The sequence below is a fragment of the Stegostoma tigrinum genome, chromosome 25 (genome assembly GCF_030684315.1).
Source record: "Stegostoma tigrinum isolate sSteTig4 chromosome 25, sSteTig4.hap1, whole genome shotgun sequence".
Taxonomy (NCBI): Eukaryota; Metazoa; Chordata; class Chondrichthyes; order Orectolobiformes; family Stegostomatidae; genus Stegostoma; species Stegostoma tigrinum.
Window position 1 is genome coordinate 12,536,699 of NC_081378.1, and position 24,684 is coordinate 12,561,382.

The 24,684-nt window shown below is 40.6% G+C and overlaps 1 protein-coding gene across 5 annotated transcripts in view; it reads left to right on the top strand.

Annotated features, from left to right (window-relative positions):
- The window catches only part of mkln1 (muskelin 1, intracellular mediator containing kelch motifs), a 128,384-nt gene that overhangs the window by 60,351 nt on the left and 43,349 nt on the right, over nucleotides 1–24,684 (top strand). For 4 of the 5 annotated variants that reach the window (XM_048553780.2, XM_048553778.2, XM_048553782.2 and 1 more), the window contains 4 exons: nucleotides 2,165–2,277; nucleotides 13,113–13,325; nucleotides 13,708–13,929; nucleotides 19,081–19,210. In XM_048553780.2, coding sequence (XP_048409737.1) covers nucleotides 2,165–2,277; nucleotides 13,113–13,325; nucleotides 13,708–13,929; nucleotides 19,081–19,210 — 678 coding nt within the window. The remainder of the gene's footprint in view (nucleotides 1–2,164; nucleotides 2,278–13,112; nucleotides 13,326–13,707; nucleotides 13,930–19,080; nucleotides 19,211–24,684) is intronic. The other variant, XM_048553779.2, reaches the window with a different exon arrangement.

The following is a 24,684-nucleotide window of genomic DNA, read 5'->3' on the forward strand; positions in this document are numbered from 1 at the left end:
CCCGCATGCATTGTTAAATTTTATAACTAACTATGTATTCCTTTTTTCATTTCCAGATTCAGTAGCCATGCTAGTTCTATTCTTTTGCAATCCACTTCTTTTTACGTAACTTGCTTAGCCTGTTCAGAATTTGCCTGTGATACATAGTCAAATTTTAACCATTGTCTGGTTTTTTTTTGTTGAGGTTCCTTCTCTCACTGTTACATAGGCTTGCAAGTTTTGTTTTTTTTTCACTTGAAATTGTGCTTTCAGAGAACAATTTTTAAAGTGCTTCACAAGGCAGCCTTGACACAATTCATGGTTATGTTGTTGTGATTGAAAATTTGTATCATAATTGCATCTGATAGTTAACTTTCTATGGGCAGGCTTTTGGTGAACATTCAATGTATTTTCTTAATAACTTAGTCGGTTTCAGCAAGTAAGAAAATTCAGCCTGTTAGAGAATGAAGTCTGCACCTTAGGGAAGAAGCTAACTTTTTTTTTAAGGCAAACTTTTAAGCTGGACTCAGTTGTAATGTGCACCACTCGTTGTCAACACTCACTACTTGGCTTCAGACACGTAGGTTTTCCATTGTACCTCTAATTTAGTCAAGTATCCAGAAAAGCTTGAAACTATGATGAGCTATAATGCAGCAAATGAGAGCTGATTGAAAATAGAATCATGTTTTTCCGAACCTGTTTTTTTGCAAGGCGGAATGGGAGCACAGCAAGTGAAGATACTTAAGGGAGTTGCGAGTCTTTACTGCTAGATGACTGATCAAAAGGAGGATATGATTCACATCAGGCCAGAGTTGATCATCTGTCTTGGATTGTGGATGATGGCAGAACTGTAGAGGGGCAAGGACTTGCAAATGACAAGAATTTCAAATGGGGTAATGAGACATTAAGAGTGATGGTGCATGATGTGTCAGTGGGGTGAACTGATATTTGTTTTGTTTTCTAGCAAATTAGAGTTTTTGGGTTAATGGAGGTGTTGATGCAACACGATGCATTTGGGTGAGCGAAGAGTAACTATTTGAATATAAACACAGGACTGCCATTGATGTCTGTGAATTTAGATGTTCAGATGACTCCATGTTTTCAACACAGGAAAGGAGAAAATAGGTAATGGGGGAAAAGATGTACTGAAACTGATGGGTTTATGAAAATTCAACAGTTGCAACAATTATTTAGAGAATGGACAGCATAATATAGTTTTCTTTTAAAGAAAGCAGTTGCAGGTCATCCGAAGTTGAATTGGTGCCCAGCCTGGATGAGGTTGTGGAGGACAAGTCTTGTCTGCTGACTGTTTGTTTGTTTGTTTGAGTTTGGCTCACAGTGAGAAAAGGAAGTCTGTGTTGTGCCAGATTTGTTCAATTAGTCATTGTGATGTTATTAGATTCTCACAGTTCACGGAAACCATCAATGTTCAAGGCTCTCAAAATCAAAACACAAGATGTCTATTTTTGAAGGGTAATTGGAGTTAATGAACTACAACAAACTGTAGTAAAAGTAATACAATAATACCCAAACTCGCCTCTTCCCACCCTCTGTCCCCCCCCGCCCCCGATCGTGTCTTTGTCCACCCAATGTCTCACTACATCCATCCTTCCACATCTGCGCGCTCTCGCTGTCTCTCTCTCTCTCTCTCCTCCCCCCCCCCCCCCCCCCGTCTCCGCCAGTGTGCACGTACACACACTGTCACCACACACCTCTGCCTCCCGGTTATCTCGCGCGCTCGCTCGGTCTCTTAACCCCCCCCCCCCCAAACCCAGTTTTCTTTCTCTCATTCTGTCCCTGTCCCCTTTTCATATACCTTTATAAAGGCTTTGTGCTGCAGTGACTCTGAAACATACACTGCTTTTTCTACATTTTGGTCTTTGTGTGGCCTTTTCATTGATCTAAACCCTTAGCCTGAACCTTGTCACTATCTTATCTCATGCATTGCAAGAAGTAATGTTGGCTAGGTGTTGGAGCGCGACAGTCGAATGGCGTATAAATAAAACTGGTTTTATTTTGACTGAACACAAACCCTGGAGTTAACAAATTGTTATGTCAGTGCATTTGTCATTCAGGTAATAACCCCAGAGGAACAGTGATGTGCTGTTATTGGAACTGGATTGTCAAAATTTATGCGCAAAGTTCCAGTCAAAAATCCCTAAATAATGACTTATTTTCTTTGCAGAAACTGTATATTTGTTTGGCGGTTGGGATGGAACACAAGATTTGGCAGACTTCTGGGCATACAGCGTTAAGGAGAACCAATGGACTTGTATATCAAGGGATACTGAGAAAGAGGCAAGTATATTGTATTGGAAATAATGCTGGGTTAGCAGTTGCATAAAAAATTTTTTTTACTGAAAATGGGAAGGGTTGTCATGCGGAGTTTCACAAACTGAGGAGCAGCATAAGGATCTTACCATGCCCTGGGATTGACAAAGGTGAGTTCTTGGAGAAGCTTGTGGGGATTCATAAATATGGCCAGACCTGCAATTTGTATTTGGGCTATGGTGCGGTAGCGTTGTCGTTAGTTCCAACTTGAACTGATTCCAGATGGTGTTCTCTGGAGAATTTGGGCATTCTCGCCACGCATTTCGAGCCTATTTTACCAATATGTTAATACTTGTCTATTCGGGTCTGTTTTATTTTGGTTGGAGGTGGGGGGCAAGTTATTCATCTTCCATGTGGCAAGCTGTACATCACTTACAGCTCAGTCATAGTTCTTTGAGCTGACCAACCCTTACTTAGCAGTATTCATAGTTCTTAGGAGGGCAGATGGAAATGTTCAAGGTTCTTAGGTCCCTGTTGGAATATAGCAGTTAGTTGGCACTGCATTTCAAAAATTATCGTACTGTTTTCTCTTGAGTTTGCAACTAAGTTTAGATGTTTTAAAAGAGGATGATAAATAGACTTACTTTCAAACTTGCTTCTGAAAAATTGATTTCTTGGTCAGTGCACTGATCCTGTTTGGAAATTTTGTTTTGCTTTGCTTGACCTTCATGTTGTTAGATTGCATTAGAGTAAAATGTAAAAATAAATAATTTACTGGTGTGAATTCTCGTGGGTCCATGATGTTAGCTCGAAGAATTAAATTTCTATTTCACCTCCTCCAGTGCAGCTCACTGGATTAATTATCTCTGTTTCACCCTGTTAAAGATAGTGGAATCAAGGGTTATGGGGATAAGGCAGGAACGGGATACTGATTGTGGATGATCAGCCATGATGATAATGAATGGTGGTGCTGGCTTGAAGGGCCAAATGGCCTACTCTTGCACCTGTTGTCCCAAACAGCTGGATCTTAGAGATTCACTCTTATTCTGTCAATGGGTGGTTGTTATAATTCAAAGGGGAGTGGCTTGTGAATTTCCTTCCATTGAACAAAAACAAAATTGCTGGAAAAGCTCAGCAGGTCTGGCAGCATTTGTGGAGGAGAAAACAGAGTTAATGTTTTGGGTCCGGTGACCCTTCCTCAGATCTGATGGTGGCTGGGAAAAGATCAGTTTATATGCAGAAAACAGGGAGGTGGGTCGGGTAGGTTGTAAACGATAGGATAGAGCCCAAAGAGAGACAGTTGGACAGACCAAGGAGTTGCTAATGATCAGGCTGGGAGGATGAATAGTTGTTAATGGGGACTGTTAGCTTGCCACTACACACGCCCTGTGTTAGTCACTATGTGGTAACAAGGCCTAGTGTGTGGGGTGGGGGGCTGGGACATGGGAGAGTTTAGGCCCTAAAATGATTGAACTCAATATGGAGTCAGGAGGGCTGTAGGGTCCCCAAGCAGAAAATAAGGTCTTGTTCCTCCAGCTTGTGCTGGGCTCCACTGGAACACTATAGCAAGCCAGAGACACACATATTGGCCAGGGAGCAAGGTGGTGCATTGAAGTGGCAGGCAGCAGGTATTTCAGGGTCTTTTTTGCGAGCAGAACGTAGAAGTTCTACGAAGCGGTCACCAAGTCTGCGCTTTGTTTCCCCAATGTAGAGAAGACCACATTGTGAGCAGCGATTGCTGTAGACTAGATTCTTGGTAGCGCAGGTGAAGTATTGCTTCACCTGGAAGGTATGTTTGGGCCCTTGGATACTGGGGAGGGAGCAAGTAAATGGACAGATGTTGCCAGTTACAGGGGAAGGTGCCCTCGGGCAGTGAGGCGTTGTTGCGGGTGAAGGAGTATGGACCAGGGTGTCCTGGAGGAAATGGTCCCTGCGGAAGGCAGACAGTGGAGGGGAGGGGAATGTGTCTGGTGGTGGCATCCTGCTGGAGGTGGCGGAAATGGCATCTGATGATTTTTTTGGATGTGGATGCTGGTGAGATGGTAAGTGAAGATTAGGGGGACCCGATCGCTGTTGCGGGAGGGAAGAGAAGGGGTGAGGGCAGAGGTGCAGGAGATGGGTCGGACCTGATTGAGGGCCCTGTCAACGATAGAGCTAGCGAATCCTCGGGTGAGAAAGAATGTGGACATTTCGGAGGCTCCCTTGTCAAAGTTGACCTCATCTGAACATATGCGACGGAGACTGAGGAACTGAGGGGATGGGATGGAGTCTGTACAGGAAATGGGGTATGAGGATGTATAATGCAGGGATCTGAGAGAGTCGATGGGTTCGTAATGAATATCAGTGGCCAGCCTATCCCCAGAAATGGAAGCAGAAATGTCGAGGAAGGGAAGGGCGGAGTCCGAGATAACCCAGGTGAAAGTGAGGGCAGGGTGGAAATTGGAGGTGAAATTCAAGTTTTCCAATTCTTGACGAGAGAGGAAAGCAGCACCAATGATATCATTGATGTGTTGGAGAAAGAGTTGTGGATGGAGGCTAGAATAGGACTGGAACAAGGAATGTTCCATGTACCCCATGAAGAGACAGGCCTAACTAGGGCCCCTGCGGGTACCCATGGCAACCCCTCTTAGAGGAGTTGAAAGAAGTTGCTGAGAGTGAGGACAAGCTCAGCCAAGCAGAGGAGGGGGTGGTGGTTGGGGATGGTTGCTTCCATTGAAATTGCTTACATTGTAATGACCAGAAAATTCTGGATATTTTCTCCTTTTTTTGTTAATGCTGCTTTCATCATAGAATCACAGAATCCTACAGTGTAGAATCAGGCCCTTCAGCCCAACAAGTCCACACTGACCATCCCACGCAGACCTATACTTCTAATCTACACATCCCTCCTGCTTTTGCAAAAGTGCACTGGAAATCTTGTTTGACCAAGTAATGCTACAAGAGGAGAGCAGATTTGTGCAACTTTTCTAACCAGTGAGTCCTAATAATTAGGATTCATACTAAACCAGACATAAGGTGCAGGTTTACAACTGTTGACGTTTCCTGAATTGGCATCAATGCACTTACATCTCACCCACATTACATTGACTATACGTACTATTCCCTCGGATCAGAAATAAGAAGCATCTCTCTGAAAGGGCATTGAGCAAGATAAGGAAAGGCCCAGAAACTACTTTAATTTAATCACCAATTCTAGGAATCATTCTGAATCTCAGCATATTTTAACCAAAAGATTCAATTCTACGTACAAATGATGAATCAATTCACTTTAGTTGGTGTGTTCTAATGTAGCCATTTACTACTTCATTATAGTAGTGCCCTTTGTTTCTTCAAGCTAAAGAGTTATTTGGCATTCCTTTTGCTGTTGTATTTGAGCATCTGTTTCACTGCCATGTGCTGTAGAGTTCATTAAAGGAAGACTCATTTTGTTGAGATTATATTTGTTTTTAAGCAACTGACTGCTGAGAGCAGCTCATTGAAGGTTGTGATACCCAGCAAATACAGTTGATCATTGAGAATTTTGTTCACTAAGCATTTTATGCATTATATTATAGGATGCATCATCTAGTTGAGAAAATGCTTGGGCAGCAAGCATAAATCTTGACGTGTTACTGTGTTAGAACAGCATACTTCAGCATGTGGTGTTCTTGTTAATGTTAAGCATATATTTTCCAAGTTTTTGTCTTCTGTCAGTGAGTAAGTCTTGCAGACTTCTTTGAAATTGTCTGGCTAGAATGAAGGTAGTGCTGCATTGTACAATGATATTCCACTGTGGTTTGAGTGGCTGCTAGTTGAAACAATAGAGCGTATTTTAGTGTTGCCTTAAATGCTGCCGTTTAATCAGAATTAAATTATTATGGGTGAGCCCAATGACCCTTGGTATTTATTATAAAAATAAACAGAGTCTCTTGTTATTGTGATTAATATAAATGTGTGGTGTTGTCAACCAGGCTGATGTGGATCTTCTGAAAATCTTCAAAAGGTTTCTCCTGCATGCGATAGTGTCCTTCTTTATTTAAAATAAAAGTTCCACCATGTTTCAGGTATTGCTCATTCCGATCTAATTTATTGGATATGACAGTGAATTGTTCTTCAAGTACTGTTGCTTTCCAGTTCCGCCTGTTATTTTGTGCAAGAGAAATGCTTTGTCCATTCTAATGTACATTTTCTGCGCCCTTGGGAATTGGTGTTGCTTTGTTCGGTAGGGAAGGGAGCTATTTTGTGCATGGTTGAGAACTTAACCTGAGTAGGGAAAGTCCCTGCCCCTGCACAAGTCCCCACCCACCCAGCACTTGTTCCTAACTGGAATTGTGTCCATGTGGTTAGCTGCAGTTGTGTTTCCAATTCAGTGCAAGTCTCTCTTCCTTTTACAAAACTATTTTCTAAATATATCCCTAGCTGAGCAAATTTGTCTGAAACTGTGTGCGATATTTGGGTGATAAATCAGTGCTCTGACAAGCTGTTGAGTTGGGCTTGAACTGTTGCTGTAGCTGTTGGAAGAGTGGAGGCAGATACTGCTCTGAGCTGACTGAGAATTGTCCTGACAAGACAATGGGTGGCGTCACCAGAGTTTCACACAGCTTTGCCTTTGACTGCAAAAGGATCTATTCTTCAGTTGATCCAGAGAAGACATCTGTGCAGTCATGTCAGTGTTAGAAAACTTTATGTTGTACTGTGTCATTATCGCTACCCATGTTTAGCGTATGAGAAAAATTACTTGTTGCAGCTGCAGTCATGAGGGTAGGGCAAGTTTCATAGCTGTAAGCACTGGGAAATCTTGTAATTGTGAGATGTGTACGCTTCTGGTTTTTACCATAGGAAAACAAAACTCATGACCTAATTTTGACTGAAACTAACTCTGTCACATAGCCTAACTTGTAGAATGGGGCTCTGACTGAGTGAAAGTTGTGACAAGCCAATCTTCTAAATAGTCCCAGCATCCCACTCCCACCATGTTAGAACTAGTAGATGCAACAAATAATTCAAATGAGAAACTCAACCTCTTCAGACTCATAACATAAAATGATACTTTTCTTTTGTTCCCAAAGTAGCAGTCCTAACAAACAAGGTTGAGTTGTTTGTTCAAGTATCCCCTGTTATTGTCCAGACCAGACACCCTCAAAATATTTTAGGAAAGTAGCCTAGACTCTAACTTTTTACTGTTTTTAAAGGCAGATGCGAAGTTTGGTATTTCCGATGCAATGCGACTGATCGAACTGGTTGATGTTAAGCAAAGAAGGCAATTTATTTAAACACTACATTTAAAATACAAACAAAAGAAAGGAATTGGAAAAAAATCTTAGCTCTATTGGAAAACTTGGCCAAATAATAGATACAGTAACTATTACGAATTAACTGTTCCAATATAGTAACATTCCATGAATACCCCAATTACAAAAATGGAAAATTCAGAAAAATAGATTTGCCTCACAGGTAATCCAGCAGCAGAGAGAAACTGCAGCCTCTAACTGGAACCGAGAGAGGGAAAAGATAGCTTCTACTTCTTGAAGGCCACAACAGCAATTGCTTAAATTTAAATCATGAAAATTAAAATGAAAAATGAGCAAACCTGAACTACAAGTTGGCCACACCCAACCAGGCTGCCTTTGCTGTTCCAGCCAATAAAAATAAAACTCCCAAGGCTTCATAAGCTGTTTAATTTGGTTCTTGACGCATAATACGGACACGCAAGAGCAATTCACATCCAGCATATACTTGGTACCATGCGCAAACAAATTGAAATCAGACAGTGGTGGTGACTATTAAAGCTATTAATTTTTCAGGGGATTGCTAACTGGAGTGTTGCTTTTTCACGCTATTGTCCTGAAGTGGCTGATGATTTGCATGGTTGTGTGATGGTTATGGTTCTTGAGTAACTTGCCCAGTCCAGTGATAGAGGCAGCGGGAGGTCACCTTTCCTGTCAGCTTGCTCTGGCACCTTCACTGGGTGGAGCCAGAATTTTGACATACTTCTAAACTCAGAATTCCCTTTTGAGCCCCCACAACCAACTTAGTGCTAAACTTGAGTGTCATGTCTCAGTTTTCAATTGTACTGCAGATAGATTTGATCAACGTTTTGGTGTACGGGGGTTTAAATCCAAATTGGACCATATTTTTGGTTGATTGCCACAGTAGCTGGCATGTTACACACATGAAGAAAGCTCCAGTTTCTTAATTGAGGTTTCAGATCATGACAGGAAAAAATGTTAGGATGAAAATATCTGCTCTCAGTCGTGGATTGTTCCTGAACAAATGAAAATTAAAATCATGCACAACAGGCGGAAGATAAATGAAAGCATTTGAATTATTACTGTGCCTTTTGTGTTCTTCAGATATTTCAATATGCTTTATGTTGATGCCAAACTTCCAAAATCTTGTAACTATAATCAAGACTAGTATTAGCCAGTTTGCAGACAATGCTAAAATCAGCAGAGAAAATATGGCCTGTAGGGCTTGTTTTCATGTCTGTTCGTTTATTTTTTCTCCAATCTGCTTTTTCATTCCATGATAACACAAGAATTGGATTTGCACATTTTATTGAGAAATCTTATTCTTTGACCAACTGACTTCCCCTGGCTCCCAGTCCTCAGTAACCTTATCCATCACCCTGTGCTTCAGGAGGGTAGTTAGAACACAATCTACTGGATAAGGTCTGATCCAACCTAAGAATTGAATTGAATTAGCAATGTTGTTGCGTGCTTATACTGCTTGAGGAGATGATCCCCTGATGCCTCCCCATATGATTAAACTCACCGCACTGTGGAGTAACAGTCAAAAATGTATGTTGGGGGAAATGTGCAGCAGCAATTAGTGTTTCGTCGTAAGCCCTGGTGCTCACCATTGGCTTGGATCACCCATATAGACAGTGATGAGCACCCTTAGATTGGCCAATGCCTTTGTGCATTCAACTAAAATCAATGGGGTTGCCAAACACATCCAGACTGCGTCCTAAACAGAACTCTCTTGCCTGTTTCTGAATACGTGCTTGTGAAACAAATCCTGAGCAATTGTCCAGCTGATGAATAAAATTCCTCAGTAAAGATGTGTTGTAAGCACTGCATCCTCCTTTAATTGTTTAAAACTGAATGTTTTCCGAGAGCTTAGCTTTATATTATTCCGGTAGAGTTTCCTTGCGTTGAGTTCAGCATGCAAAACAGTTAACTTGTTGAATCTAGTTTGTGGTCCCTGAATTTTAACTTTGGTTTTAGGTTTCCAGTCTTTAATATAGCGTAAATTGCATTTGATTCAAGTCATTTTGAAACTTTTTTTAATCGCTTGATATTTTCTAATATTCTCCACCCTCCTTGCCCTCATTATACTCTTCCTGTATGTACTAAATGTGTTGGAAAGCAATAACGTGACATGGAAGTGCGCAGATTTTCATTTCTTCTCTTGGCTTCCCTTCACATCCTTTCCAAATTGTGCGCTATCTACCTCATATCATATCTTCACAGCAACTGCCCAAACTGACAAGCTGGCCACAAGTGACCTGTTTGCTTGTGTTCCTCATTTCTAAATATAAGTCTGTCTTGGTCATTTGTAAACAAATTGAATTGCCTGCAAGATACTTGAGGGAGGGTTGAACAAAAGCACTTGGCCTTCCAAAGTGGATATCAGTCAGCTGTTTTGCCATCACTCCAACTTTGTCTCCCGTCAGTACTCAAAGCTGGCTCTTGCGTGCTCTGGAGGTTTGTAGAAATGGTTCCGGTAATTTCCATTCCCTTTGTGTTCATAGCCAATTTTACCATAGATTACTCAGACTAGATTGTAGAACTGATGCAACCCTCCTGTTTGTGGAGCTTCCTTGAGGTCAAATTAATTGCTGTGTTTCTTAGGCTGGGTGGCTGGATGCACTTACGAAGTACTTAATTTGCTGAGGTTATTAGAACATAGAACATTACAGCGCAGTACAGGCCCTTTGGCCCTCGATGTTGCGCTGACCTGCGAAACCAAACTGAAGTCCATCTAACCTACACTGTTGTATTATCACCCGTATGTTTATCCAATGACCATTTAAATGCCCTTAAAGAGGTTCTTTCGGATGACTTGAGGACACAAAAGACTCTACACAAAGGTTAATTTTGTGCAATTCGACAGCAGAAACTTTGCAGTTTTGAGCAGCAAACCTCTGTCTCTTGCATGAATCAACATTGTGTGATGTATGAAGTGGAAAAATTGATGCACAGGATCTGAGGTCGGTACTGAATTGAGAATAGATGAGGTTTACTTTAAAGCTGCCTACTATTAGCTGACCTGTGTGCGCTTAAGTATGGGCCAAATGTAAAATTACATCACTTAGCATCAAGTTCCTTTACTTAAGCATAGCTAAGTTTATATATTTTCTGGTTGTGATTTTCAGTGAAGTAGAAAGTTTTATGTTTAAGATGGGCTTCTATTAGTTTGAAGTATTGGGGCAAAGAAAACAGGGATATAGTTATAGACACTGAGTAAAATTTAATCTTGGTTCTAGTTTGGGAACAATTGAGGTTCACGGTACGTCTTGTTCATGTGTCTGTCTCTGATTGAGGTTGTTGAAAAGCATTGCATTGCCCTCACACCCGGCTGTATATTTGTAACTGCTGTGTGGTAGTTCGGTGCTACAGCTATTGCTTTTGCAATTTGTCAATATAATAGAGGGTTGCACGTACAGTTGGTAAGGTCATGCCACATGCAGCTACAGTGCGCAACTCAAGTGTATTGTTGAGATGTTTGTTTCAATACATGTATAGTAGTGTCATCCTGTTCAGTTCACTTCAAGTGTGACAAATTTTTAACATGATTTTTAAGCTGTCGTTTATTGTAATTTTAAAAAAATAGGTTCAATTTTCAGTGTTGATTTGACCTTGGCATAGTGTGTGGAAATAATTGGTTACTTCTGGTTGTTCGGTGTCTTGTTCAGTTATAAACATGTTTGCCATGTAAATTGCCTGTTTATGTAATCATTTTGCACTCATCTCCACACATGCAGAGCAGACTAGTGCAGCATCCTCTGACTTGCTATTATTAGCCTATTCTGAAGTAATGGAATGTGTTGCAGCTTTTAACAACAAACCTGTTTGCTTTGTCTCTGCACTAATTTCATAGAAAAATGGTGATCACTTTGGATAATTCCACGAGTTTTGCACAAGCTTGGCCAGTCCTGTCTGAAAATATTCTCTGGCTTGGTACTTTGTAGAAATGCTACTTCTCAGCATATTGATGAAAAGCATTATTATTACTTGTGAGAAGTGCCAAGTAAGGATCCTTTTTCTTGATTGCATTATGGTAAAGCAATAGGTAGGAGCAGATCGAAGTAACGGACCACCAGTGTGCAAAATGCACCATCATTTGTGCCCATGATCTGAATGTCGTTTGAGCCCTGCCTTGCGCTCATACTTTAGCAGAGGCATGAGTAGTTATATTTTCTGAAGTGTTGTCTTTCAGATGAGCTGTTAAAACACTTCTTGTCTTCCTGCTCAGGCAGGCTCTATTTAAAGCAGGTGTGGGGAATTTTCCCGGTAGCCCAGACAATATTTATCTTGTTTGCAGCATGCCTTCTCTGCAAATCCTCATCCGTGTTTTTCTAGGCTCCAGACTCAGATATTCCATTCATGTTTTGACCTGCATCTGATTTTCCACCATCTGTAACCTTTTAATTCATCCAAATCTCTGCCTGTATTCCAACTTGATGGGTCCACAAATGAACTTGACTATGTTTCATCCAAAAAAGTATTTAATTTACAAAAGCTGAACATATTAATTTGTGTTGAAGTGACTGCTTTGAGATTAAAAATAGTTCACTACATTAATTTGCAGTTGCCAAACCTTTGACTTGGATTCTGCACTGGCTTTACACTTGGTTCTAAGTTCCAGATTGTTGAAGAGTCTTAACCATAGCAAAAATTTATAAATTTCACGGTTTGAATATGTCATTGCTACAGGGTTGTGATCTCAGTTATAGCACTTGAAATATGTGCTCAGATTAATTGAAAGAGAGTAAGCCAGCAAATACTTGTTTCCACTTTGGTTCCCTTGGAATATAAAGCTGTGAACTTCATAATGGTCATAAAAGTCACTAAATGGTCACTAAATTCACAGAAGAATTAATGAAATTGTAGCACCAACTCTTCAAGGTTGCAGAATCTCATTTAAAAAGAAATAGGATTTAGTTTCCTCTGTGTGCTTTTGCCTCATGAGTTCTTTGAATTGTAGGTTATTCCTGAAGTTAATACATTTTTGTTGCATTAGTGTGAATCTCTCCTGAAATTACATTGCCATACTTGGTAAGATAAAGACACATGTTTTGCGTTAATTGACAAATTTACAGAGTTTGAATGTGAAAAGCATTTCAAAGCCATTTCAAGAAATTAAACATCGAAATGGATTGTGAGTTTTAGTAGGAACATTGGTAAAGGTTAAACATCTAACTGATCAGGTAACGCTGATTAATTAAACAAGTTAAAAACTTTTAAATGCAGGAAAGATATTGGTCATTACACTATTGCTGTCTTGCAGAGTACGCAAACACTACTTTGCAGTTTTCAATGTTTTAAGATACTTGGTTATTTTGATTTAAAAGGTGCAGCTTACATGGTTGACTAACGAGGCATCAGTGGCAAATGCTGTGGTTGCGTTGTTGTTTGGAAGATTGCGAAATACTTCAGTGTTTGTGATATCAGCAGTCATGTGCAAGAAGTGCCATAGGTTCAATTGCAATTGTATTTTCTAAAATCTGAGAAGAAAATTTCAACCTGTTGAAGTGTTGAGGCCACTGTTCAGTAAAATGGCTTGAGTGCATCTGTTGGTTCTTGTTTGATTTTTAAGCTGCGTTTCATAGTTCAGTGCCTTAACTTGTCATCCCTCTTTTTACTTATTCTTTCTAGAGTGGGCCAAGTGCTAGGTCTTGCCATAAGATGTGTATTGACACAACACGAAGGCAGATATACACACTGGGCCGTTACTTAGATTCTTCTGTGCGAAATAGCAAGTCTCTGAAGAGTGATTTCTATCGCTATGACATAGACACTAATAAATGGACATTGTTAAGTGAAGATACTGCTACAGATGGTGGACCGAAGTTGGTGTTTGATCATCAGGTATGATATCATGGCATGTTCAAGTTCAGGTTATTAGCACTGTCTTCATTCGCGTGTGTTTTTTGCAGATGTCGGTATGTCAGTCTTTGTTAAGTATTTGAAAAATCTGCAGTTTGTAATGGGGTTTTCAATGTAGATTATTCCAATTTCTTGACTAACAAGTGATCAGGTGGAGATTATTAGTGGTGATCGCTGATATCACTTCATGAATGATTTGGAATCCACAACTGTAATGTGGCAACATTTTTTCATTTTCTTGCCTTCCAAAGGTTTATTTATCATTTGGAATTACTGTTGTGGAGGCTGGATTAGAGATATAGTACAGATACTTCTAATTTTTCTTCCAAAATTCTGGTGCCAGCAGTGTCTTTCCTCCTCTTAGATGTGCATGGATTCTGAAAAACACATGATTTACACGTTTGGTGGAAGGATATTAACTTGCAATGGAAATGTCGATGACACTCGAGCTAATGAGCCACAATTTAGTGGACTTTTTGCTTATCACTGTCTGTCGAACACTTGGAAGCTACTTCGGGAAGACTCGTGCAATGCTGGACCAGAGGATGTACAGTCCAGGATTGGGCATTGCATGCTCTTTCACACTGTAAGTATTCTAATCTCTTCTGTCCAGTTTATGATGCAGATTTTATTTTGTGCCCCAAACTGTGATAGTGGAGGATTGATCGAATTTTATTTTTTGGGCCCTTAAATGGGTGTATTTAAGTCGTGCTTTATAACCTCTGAGTGCTTCAAATAGGCCGATTTGATTTTTATAGTAGATATTAATGCAAAGCAAAACGACAGGGCTGTTAAGAAGGCATACAGTGTTGTAGCTTTTATTAATAGGGGGATCGAGTTCCGGAACCAAGAAGTTATGGTGAAGCTGTACAAAACTCTGGTGCGGCCGCACTTGGAGTATTGTGTACAGTTCTGGTCACCGCATTATAAGAAGGATGTGGAAGCTTTGGAAAGGGTGTAGAGGAGATTTACTAGGATGTTGCCTGGTATGGAGGGAAGGTCTTATGAGGAAAGGCTGAGGGACTTGAGGCTGTTTTCATTCGAGAGAAGGAGGTTGAGAGGTGACTTAATTGAAACATATAAAACAATCAGAGGGTTAGATAGGGTGGATAGGGAGAGCCTTTTTCCTAGGATGGTGACGGCGAGCACGAGGGGACATAGCTTGAAATTGAGGGGTGAAAGATACAGGACAGATGTCAGAGGTAGTTTCTTTACTCAGAGAGTAGTAAGGGAATGGAACGCTTTGCCTGCAACGGTAGTAGATTCGCCAACTTTAGGCACATTTAAGTCGTCATTGGACAAGCATATGGACGTACATGGAATAGTGTAGGTTAGATGTGCTTGAGATCGGTATGACAGGTCGGCACAACATCGAGGGCCAAAGGGCCTGTACTGTGCTCTAATGTTCTCTGTAACGTCTGTTCTACTGACAGTGCGACTGCCAGAGCAGCCATGGGCAAGTGATGGCGTAGTGGTGGTATCATTCAACTGTTAATCCCGCAACCCAGGTCATTCCCTGGGGACCTGACTTTGAGTCCTGTCATGGTAGATGGTGGAATTTGTATTCAAGAAAAATCTGGAATTAAGAGTCAAATGAGGACCATGAATTTATTGCAGAATATGAACATTTATCTGATTTAGGAACTAGCACCCTTAAGTGGCCTGGGATGGTTTTATCTGGTCCTACATTTGACTCAGACCCACAGCAATGCTTTTGACTCCTAACTGCTCTATGGGGAATTGAGGATGGGGAAGAAGCGATCGACTAGCCAGTAGCAACCTCAGCTCATGAATAAATTTTTTAAAAATTGGATGAATGATCCTTCAGTTTGGTTTCAGTGTCGTCTTGATAAAAGAGGAATATTACACTGGAAGCTCTCTCTCAGATGTGAGAAGACAAACCATTTTAGGTGATGTGGTATCAGTGATGCAGCAGGGAAGAAGGAAAAGAAGAGGGCAGAGCTACATTTGCAGACTAGAAAAGAGACTGGAGAGGAGTGAGGTGCTTAATCGTCTTGGGAGACAACTCGGATGTTGAGGATATAAGACAGAAATCAGTTGTCACAGTCACAAAATTTGCTGACTTTGACTATGATCGTTGTTGTAAGGGAAATGTTTGATTGTATGTCTTCAACCTAATTGCATTCCAGTCACGTTTAAATTTGAGACCAGATTTCTCAATTGTAAAGATTTAGTTGTAGGATTTGAGGAATACTTGAGACAGTCATGGAGGAGATGGATCGAAGTATTCTTGTCCTCTTGAATAGTAGGTGAGTAATTGCAGACGTTGATATGCAAGACATATGAAGGTCTATCTCTAGAGGGTCTGTAGTGTAGGTGGTTTGGTGCGTCATGGCAAGATGATGCATTATGAGGAAGTAATTTTCGTAATGTATTAGCAGTAAAGTTCCCCGATGTGTGAAAATACTAAGTCCTAACATGCAAAGAAAGATTACATATGTGGATTGACGAGATACTGTTTCAGACAGTGGGTGGTGCTGAGCCTGGCAGGTGACCAGCACTGAGGGAGGCCATGTGTAAACGTAATCTGAAGTCATTCACAAGAAGACTTTTCTATCTTCCTTCTGTGCATGGAAAGAGCATTCAGCCAGGAAGTTAACTGGTGGGGAGAGGGAGTACTGAGAGAAACTTTTGACCAACAAGAGTGAAGGCTGTTTGACTTGAGCCAAGGCAAGTGTGAAGTGCTTCAGGAGATGATTGAGAACTGATAGTAGTCTGAGATTTGCATGAAAATCAACAAAATAAGTCCACCATCTAAAGAGCCAGAGTTTGTATGAAGTCTGGAGAGCAGTTCTGGATGAGAGCAGAGGCCAAAGCACTATTGGATTTCCCATGGTGGTTGCCAAGTTCTCACTGAAATTGTATTGGAATGGCAACAAGAACTAGAATTAAAAATTGCTACTCTGTAGCAATATATCTGGATTGTATTTACAAGTAATCCAAGTTAACAGCAATGAAGATTTTGCTCATTTGAGCACCAAATTGTACTGTTGCATTGGTCGACTTGTTTTTTCAGCAAACTTTGTGACTTACAATGCCTTTTATAACGTATGCGTCATTCATGATATTGCTGGGCTAGGAAAGTTGTGGGCAATTAAAAATGTTTGCATTGCAATGTAAGTTTTTATGCTTGGAGTTGCTTAAACGTGGACGATTGTGTTCAGCCCATGCAATGCAGTGACATTTCAACATGCATGGATCAGAGGCCAGCTGGAGTATAATTAATGAGGTAAAACTTTGTGGTAACTTGCAATTTGTTGGAATCAACTGACAAGATTGTGCTCATCTGATATTTTGGATTTCGGATATTAAGGGCCTGCTGGTAAGAATAATTTTTGAAATGTAACAAAATACTTTGTAATATGCAAATCTAATTGTATGAAAATGGCAGGAAGTAATTGGCATTTTCACTGCTTCAACTGCTGTTCTGCACTGTGTATAAAGAGCAGCATGCAGGCATTGAAAATTAGTAAGATCTGAGATCCAAGATACTTGACAACCTATTCTAACATTTCTCCAATGTAATAGTTGTGATATTTTGCTTTTCTCAAAAAACTAATCTTTATTGCACTTCCAATGTTTGCCTAATATGCTGACTCCACTTGCTTTCTGTCATAACTTCGAACCCAGCTAGTTGAAATTTATTTTTCCTCCTTGTTGCTGTGTGAAAGCTGTCATTGTTATTGCAGTGTAATTGGCAAGTATAGAGATTGTGAATTAGATTATTTCGATGAAAGAAGAAGTAAACAACTTTCTTTTGTAGAGTGTGTTGCAGAATGGATCATCTTAAGGAAGAGTCATGTCATTTCAAATATTAATCAGTACGGCTTCAGCACAGTAAAATAATACTGTTGGAGCTCCTCAAAGCTGTGTTTTCATTTGCTTCATCGGTAATGTTCTGTCTGTCTTTGATTTCACAATGGGATTTGTGGGCCCCATGTACCATTTTCAGTTCCATTCTCAACTCTTTCTACAATCAAGCAGGACCCAGGCTGCCCTGAAAAATGACAGGCAATATTTGCTCCTTGTAGGATTATCTAGGGCTTAACATCCCAGTCAGTTCTCTGAGCTTGAACACTGTCACTGCTTCCATAATTAAGATCCTCCACAATCAATATTTTGGGCACCATCATTGACATAGCAGCTTAACTGACCCAACCATGTCAATGCCATGAATAAAAAAACAGCAACTAGCCTCTTTGCAACAAGTGACACATCTCCTGACTACTGCGATTCTGTGATCAGTCACATTTAGGCACTGTTCCTTCAACGTTGGGTCCAAGTGCTGGAATTTTAGACTTCTCAGAGGACTTTGCTATTCTTAAAGAATATGTATTTCCACCCTCAACTGAGGAGGATTTCAGTGTTGCCCAGCATCCTGGAAGAGTTTCAGAGATAGTAGGAACTGCAGATGCTGGAGAATCTGACATAACAAGGTGTAGAGCGGGATGAACGTAGCAGGCCGAGCAGGAAAGCTGAAGTTTCGGGCTGAAATTTTTTCTAAAGAAGGGTCTAGGCCTGAAATGTCAACCTTCCTGCTCCTCTGATGCTGCTTGGCCTGCTGTGTTCATCCAGCTCTACACCTTGTTATTTTGGGAGTGTTTTCTTTCAAAATCATGTTTTTCGTTTGTACTTATTTTTGAGATCTTGATGCAAAAGTGGGATCCATATAGAGCAGTTCAGCCTGTGGAGGAAGCAGCATAGGTTTTGAGGCACACATAACTGGAAGTTCAGTCTGGAGATGGGCGAGTTTTCTGCGAGGCTAAGGAACACGGGAGCAATGATGTTTTACAATGTGTTGAGAGCATCTGCAGTGAAATGCTGAGTCATTCCCAACTTTGTTCTCTCCCTGGTTGCACTGTTATAGATATTTATCTAATGGCTTGAAAACAATTGCTAGAATTTCAACCTGGGAATACTGAATAATAGTGAGTATAGATGGCTCTTGTTTAAACACGGTTCTCTGGAGTTTCAGTGCTGGCACATGAGCTTCTGGACTGCCCTTTTTGACTGTTATTTAAATGTGAGTGCGCAGAGTGGAAGACACTGATTTGAAGCTGCTCTACCAGGGTGAAGTTAACTGCACAGTGGAAATCTCTTGCCCGAGTCTTTGGGGTTAAATATACCTCCCACTGCTGAATGCGCACGGGTTGAGTAATTCCTTCCAGTCAGAGTTTAAGTAATAATTTTTGTAGTTGTTTATCATGTTTTAACTTCATGCAACCACTTCAACAGTTGTCTTTGTTTCGATTTGTTGTCAGATTTATTTTTCTTTGAAACGTTTTCCTATAAGTTGGATTTAAAATAAAACTCTGACAACTTTATCGGTTACACCTCTGCAGTACTGTTCAAATTAATAAAATCTTTAATTTATGGTCATCCTCAAGGTGGATTGTTTGTATGGAGTGCTTTCAGTCTACATTTGAATTAGTGATGCATTGAAACCTGCTGTATAGATGGGCTTTTTATGCATCCCCTTGGGCATTTGCATTTTGCTGCTCTTTGCACAACATGTCTTGTGTTGAGTTGCTGCCATTTCCAAAACCACTCCAGCCTTTGATGTGCTGATTTTGATTTGCACAGTTCTAAGACGTTTATGCACTCTGTTGAAAAGCAGATGGGCTCGACATTCCTTTATCCCTTTCCTTGAAATGGATGTACGTCTGAAATGTGGAAGATCATTACACAAAAAAGCATTTTTAAACATGTCTTTCAGAAAAATCGGTGCCTTTATGTATTTGGTGGTCAGAGGTCAAAGACCTACCTGAATGACTTCTTCAGTTATGATGTGGACAATGATCATGTGGAGATAATTTCTGACGGCACAAAGAAGGACTCTGGTATGGGTAAGACAAAAGTCTGAATTCTTCACGTTTTGACGTCTGGTATTGTGAAGTTGAGTTCATAGGCTAACAATTTATAAACTGAATCTGAGAACCATGCCCTTGTAACATGTTTTAATCAGCCATAAGATGCCGTTATGCGGTGGAAAAATGGTTAGTTTAGCTCTGGGATCCTCTCTAATCTATTACAGAATGTGTTGCAAACTTGTACGACTATTGTCATAGTTCTTAAATTGGACACTTATTCCCTTTTGAGCATGAACTTGTGAATTTACCATATTATTTTGAGGATATAAGGTAGTGATTGTTTTCATTTTGCTTGAATACAGGACCCAAAACAAGAATGTGGTGTTCCAAGTCAAGAATTAGTAGAAAATCTGTGTCATGTTCATGTGGCTGACTGATCTGTGCAAAGTTGCAATCTTGAGAAGTAGCAGCTGATGAACAAACTAGCAAGAGAGAATCTAACTGTCGTAGAGAGAAAGACCAAAAAGGAGTCAGAAATCTTGAGTTCCTAAGCGCAGACCATGTTTATTCATAGCTCTATTACCGCATGTAGGGGAGGCCAGAGACCACTCCAGATCTGGCCTTCACATGGGGTGCAGTTGCCCTCTTAACATCCGGCTCAGATCTGACGTCATTGTTGCTTTGAGTTCCTCAGCTAAATACGACGTTTTTATATACATTGCGTTAGAATAATTCCATGCAAAATAGATGTCACTGTTAGCCATATCCCCTGAATCTAGAAGCACAATCCAGTAAACACATGATCGATGATGGACAACTCTGCAGACACCCCGATAATCTCATGATATTTGCCAGATATCTGTCTTTGGGATGTTAGAATGCTTCTGATAGTTATATTCTTTACTGGACATTTGCCGGCTGCACTGCGTGACTTGCTAACAACTTAGTGTTCTTAGAAAAAAGCAACTCTTAGAAGTTCTGGACTAACTTCAGTATGGCAGATGACAAAGGATATTAATTTCTCCCAATCGTTATGAAGCCTTCAAAGTCAACTCTAATATCAAGTTACTTTGACATAGCTGACAAACTGAAAACAATCCCTCTTTCACTTCAGCCTGAGGTATCAGACAACAGTTTCTCCGACTTGCAACTGTAGTTTACAACCCCTACTGATAGGTGGATTTTGAAGAAAAAGTTTCATTTTCAAATGAAGCTATACTATTTCCACTCAGAACACTGTCCATTATTAATTATCTTTAATTAATAAAAATAATCTGTTTAAACTCCACGGATGAGGGTAAAATTCAATCACTTTACAACTGTACCAAGCCATTAAGTAAAATTAGTTGAATCTAAACAAATTAGGAGACAGCTACGTTTTGTTTCATTTTGTATTTTGTAATCTGCCTTTGTCACTCTTCCCTTGATGTTTGGATGTAAGAATGTTTGAATTATCTACAGCTGCACTTTAGTTTCAATTGTTTATCTCTCTCAGTTGTGACATATATTTTTACACCCTGGCCAATTGTTGATTTGGAGGGAGTTGTTTGCACAATTTATTACTTTATCTTTGCTAATAATGCAGTGGCCTCTTTACTAGCTAGAAGCATTCCTTATTCGCTGAAGGAATGCAACTAACCTTTTCACCCTAATTTGTTGTTTGCCTTTCTAATTCTGTAGTTTTCTAAACTATTCAAAATAGTGTAGGATCAGACTTTTCTTTTTTTTGTTCAAAAACAGACTTGAGAATGTGGCTAAACTCGGCCTTACAAAAATGCCCTTAGTAAATTACCTGAATGTCAAATCCTTTTGGCTGTCTTGCTTTAGCTTTTTAAAAAAAAGCCCAAACGGTCATATCAACAACTTAGCTGTGCATCACTACGACACTGGCCACCACCTGTTGATGTTCAGTGACATTTTGATTGTTGAATCCCCCACAATCAACAAGAACTGTTTGGGGATTGTGGGGCGGGGTGGGGCATGGTGGTGATAACCATTGCCTTGGATAAGCTGTGTATACACTAGCTACAAGAGCAGATCAAAAGTTGGAAATTCTGTAGTGAGTAGCTCACAGCCCGTCTCCCCATTCTTTGTCCACCAACTTCAAGGCAATTATCAGCGTTGACGTGGGAATGCTTTCCACTTTACAGGATGAATGCAGCTCAAGACCGTCTGGGCTAACGCAGCCTGTTTTGTTTGAAACTCTATCCATCACTTTGAGTATCCAGTCTTAGATTGCTTGGAACTGTGGAATCCCATTGTGTATATTGACCAGTGAGGATAAGTTTGTGGAGCCGGCAGTAGAGAGCATCAAGAAAATATGTTTGCTTTTTTTTCAGGTGCATTTGAGCATTGGATGCTGTCCATTAAGGCATCTTAGAAAATTCTTAATGTAACTGTGGATTCAAACTGAGCAAATGTCATCTACCTTGTGGAAACATGCAAGGAGTTGGCCATTAGGTGTTATTTCTTATCAACCCACTGTTGTCTTTTGTCTATTGCAAGTCTTCCAACATTGGGTGCAGTATACATTGTGATTCTTATGGTTTCATGTGCTATGAGATTGACTTTGTCAGCAGTCTTGTAAATAGGGCCATGTTAATGGTATTAATATGTAAGCATGAAGGTGAAATAGAGATCAATCAAAACCATCCTACGGGATAATGGCTGTCCTGTTCACATCATTGCTTGCTTGCCATAGCTTGTGCCAACCCGTGGGTCTACCACTGCTACCTTTGGTCCTGTGAAGTGCTCAATCTCCCTCACATTGGTTAAGGTATCGCCAGAGTTTGAGCAGCAGGTAGAATTAACTGTTGTGACTCTGCTGCTGTGCAGTAATATCATGAGCGCTGTTTACTGCTCGCGAAATGTTGGTCTCAAACAAAGATGTTCCTCATATCTCTCGAATGAGAAATGTGTTCTGTGAATGTCAGTGCTGCTGTGGTACCTTGCTGTGTAGGTTGTATGTTCCACAGACTGGCAGATCATATCAAACTACTAATCCTTTTATCCAATTGCAACTTGCAAAGTACAGACTGTACCCAATCAGCTGCTCTTGGAAAAATCAAAACATGGCGTCCAACTTTAAATGTGACTTCACAATTTGACAAGACTAAACCTGAGGATGCAAATAATTAGAATAACAATCAAATTGAGATTTTCAGTTGGGCTCAGTGTGGCATAGATTTTGTAATTTCCAGCGCACATGTGCAATTCCACAGGCAATGGTCTTTTGGAAGCAGATGGCACATGTACATCCACTGCAAACGTCTCACCTCAACTTGAGTCGAGAACCAGGGCTCACAGTCTTAAGATTTGGGGTAGGCCATTTTGGGTTCGGATCCAAAGAAATTACTTCACCCAGAGAGTGGTAATCCCGTCGAATTTTCTGCCGCCGAACGTGATTCAGATGGAATGATTGAGTGCTTCAAGAAGGTGTCAAAATGAAGTCGGGTTGCCGGGGGCGGGGGGGAAGCAGGAATAGGGTTACTGAGTTGGATGATCAGCCATCATCATATTGAATTGTGGTGCAGGCCTAAAGGACTGAATGACTTTCTGCTGTTAACTACAGCTGACTACTATTTTCTGCTTCAGTTTCTTAGAGCAATGCCTTTGCCAGAATCAACCTGCTTGTTTTAAAATTTAAACAAACCTCCTCAGGTAACTCTGAGGCATCATTAGCTGGTGCGCTGTCAATGACCATTTCTTCATCACTCACAGCCCACTTGCCAATCAGTCAGCCCTTGCCTCTGAGACAGGTTAAATGTTGTTTTCTGTTTACTTCGTGGTTGGTGTAGAACACCAATTTGAACATGCATTTGAATGAGTGAGAAAGGACAAGAGGAGTGGTACCAGCATGATGTATCAGACTCTTGGGAGTGGTTTTCAGCAAAATAGACAAAGTTATGGTCTTCGTATTCTGACTGTACTTGTCACATTATGTTCTGACATTGCTGGAAAGTTCCTTTTGAGTGCAAATGAGGTGAAGCAACAATGACTGTCAAAAAATGAATGGAAAAATTCTATGACCCACAGCCTGCTGCCGTTTCTGTATGCATCTTTGCTTTTTCTGTCTGGTGATGTAAATAAACAACTGAGAACCATTTCCTTATTTACAGACTGAAAGACAGCTCAGTTGCAACTTTGAAATTGGGATAGAGAGCTAATGTTCTGACTTGGCGGTTATGCCACACAGAAGCGCACAGCACTTGTTTTGTGCTTCCCACACGAAAAGCAACATGTATCCAATACCTTACTTCTCTGATGTTGAGTAACCTCCTGTTTTAAGTTAGACATTTTCTACTGTTCTCTGCCACTTTTCCATTGGCTAATTCACACCAGAGTTAGACTGGTTTTACTTGTTCGCAGAAGGCTGACCTGTACACTTAAACTGACATAGTTAATCTCATGGACAGGCACCCATTCATTGACTTAATTTAATTATCCCAGAGTACAAAATTCAAATTTGTTTGGTTTTACAAATCATACTACATTAATGCCTATATTTTGAGCCAATTTCCGTAGTCACCTGTTTGATAACTCTCACCATGTGTTTTACCCCTCTATTCCATTACAAGCGGTAGAGCTGTCATTTGTCCATCCTGTCCACCTCATCATTGACTTTGTGTGTTTCAACTGATGTTTAAATACCCTTTGAAACCCTGCCTCTTTTGAATCTAATTCTTGTAATATATAATATCAGAGACTGCCTTGTGGAATGTCTGTTCATGTAATGGTATGTTAAAAGATGCGATGTATTGATTAGAACAAATGCCAATACCACAGACCCACGTGGATTATATCCTGCAGTTTTTCACATGCTGGCATCAATCCTGGATTAAGCTTGTTGACCCCTACCTGCCAGCAGCTGGCATCTCTTGGTGGTTTATTTTTATTCCCAGCATGAGGCTGAGTATGGTTGTGTTTTTTGCAGTTTTCAGGGTGATTTGAAAGCGTTTGGAGTGCCACCTTATGTAAAACAGGAGTTTCTTGTAGGCCAACATAACAGTGTGAAGCTGGATGAACACAGCAGGCCAAGCAGCATCTTAGGAGCACAAAAGCTGACGTTTCGGGCCTAGATCCTCCTTCAGAGAGGGGGATGGGGGAGGGTTGTGAAATAAATAGGGGACTGACCTATCCCCTACCTGCCCACCTATACTCTCCTCTCCACCTATCTTCTCCTTTATCCATCTTGAGTCCACCTCCCCCCCTCTCCCTATTTATTCCAGTTCCCTCTCCCCATCCCCCTCTCTGATGAAGGGTCCAGGCCTGAAATGTCTGCTTTTGTGCTCCTGAGATGCTGTTTGGCCTGCTGTGTTTATCCAGCTCCACACTATATCTTGGATTCTCCAGCATCTGCAGTTGCCATCATCTCTGCTCACAATTTCTTGTAGACAGACTGGGAGGAATGCTAGAATTATTGGAATTATTAAAATAATGTTTGTTATTGCAAATGTTTATTACTTTAGCACTTCGAAAGGTTGGTCTTGGAAGGACTGCTTGCTTAAAAC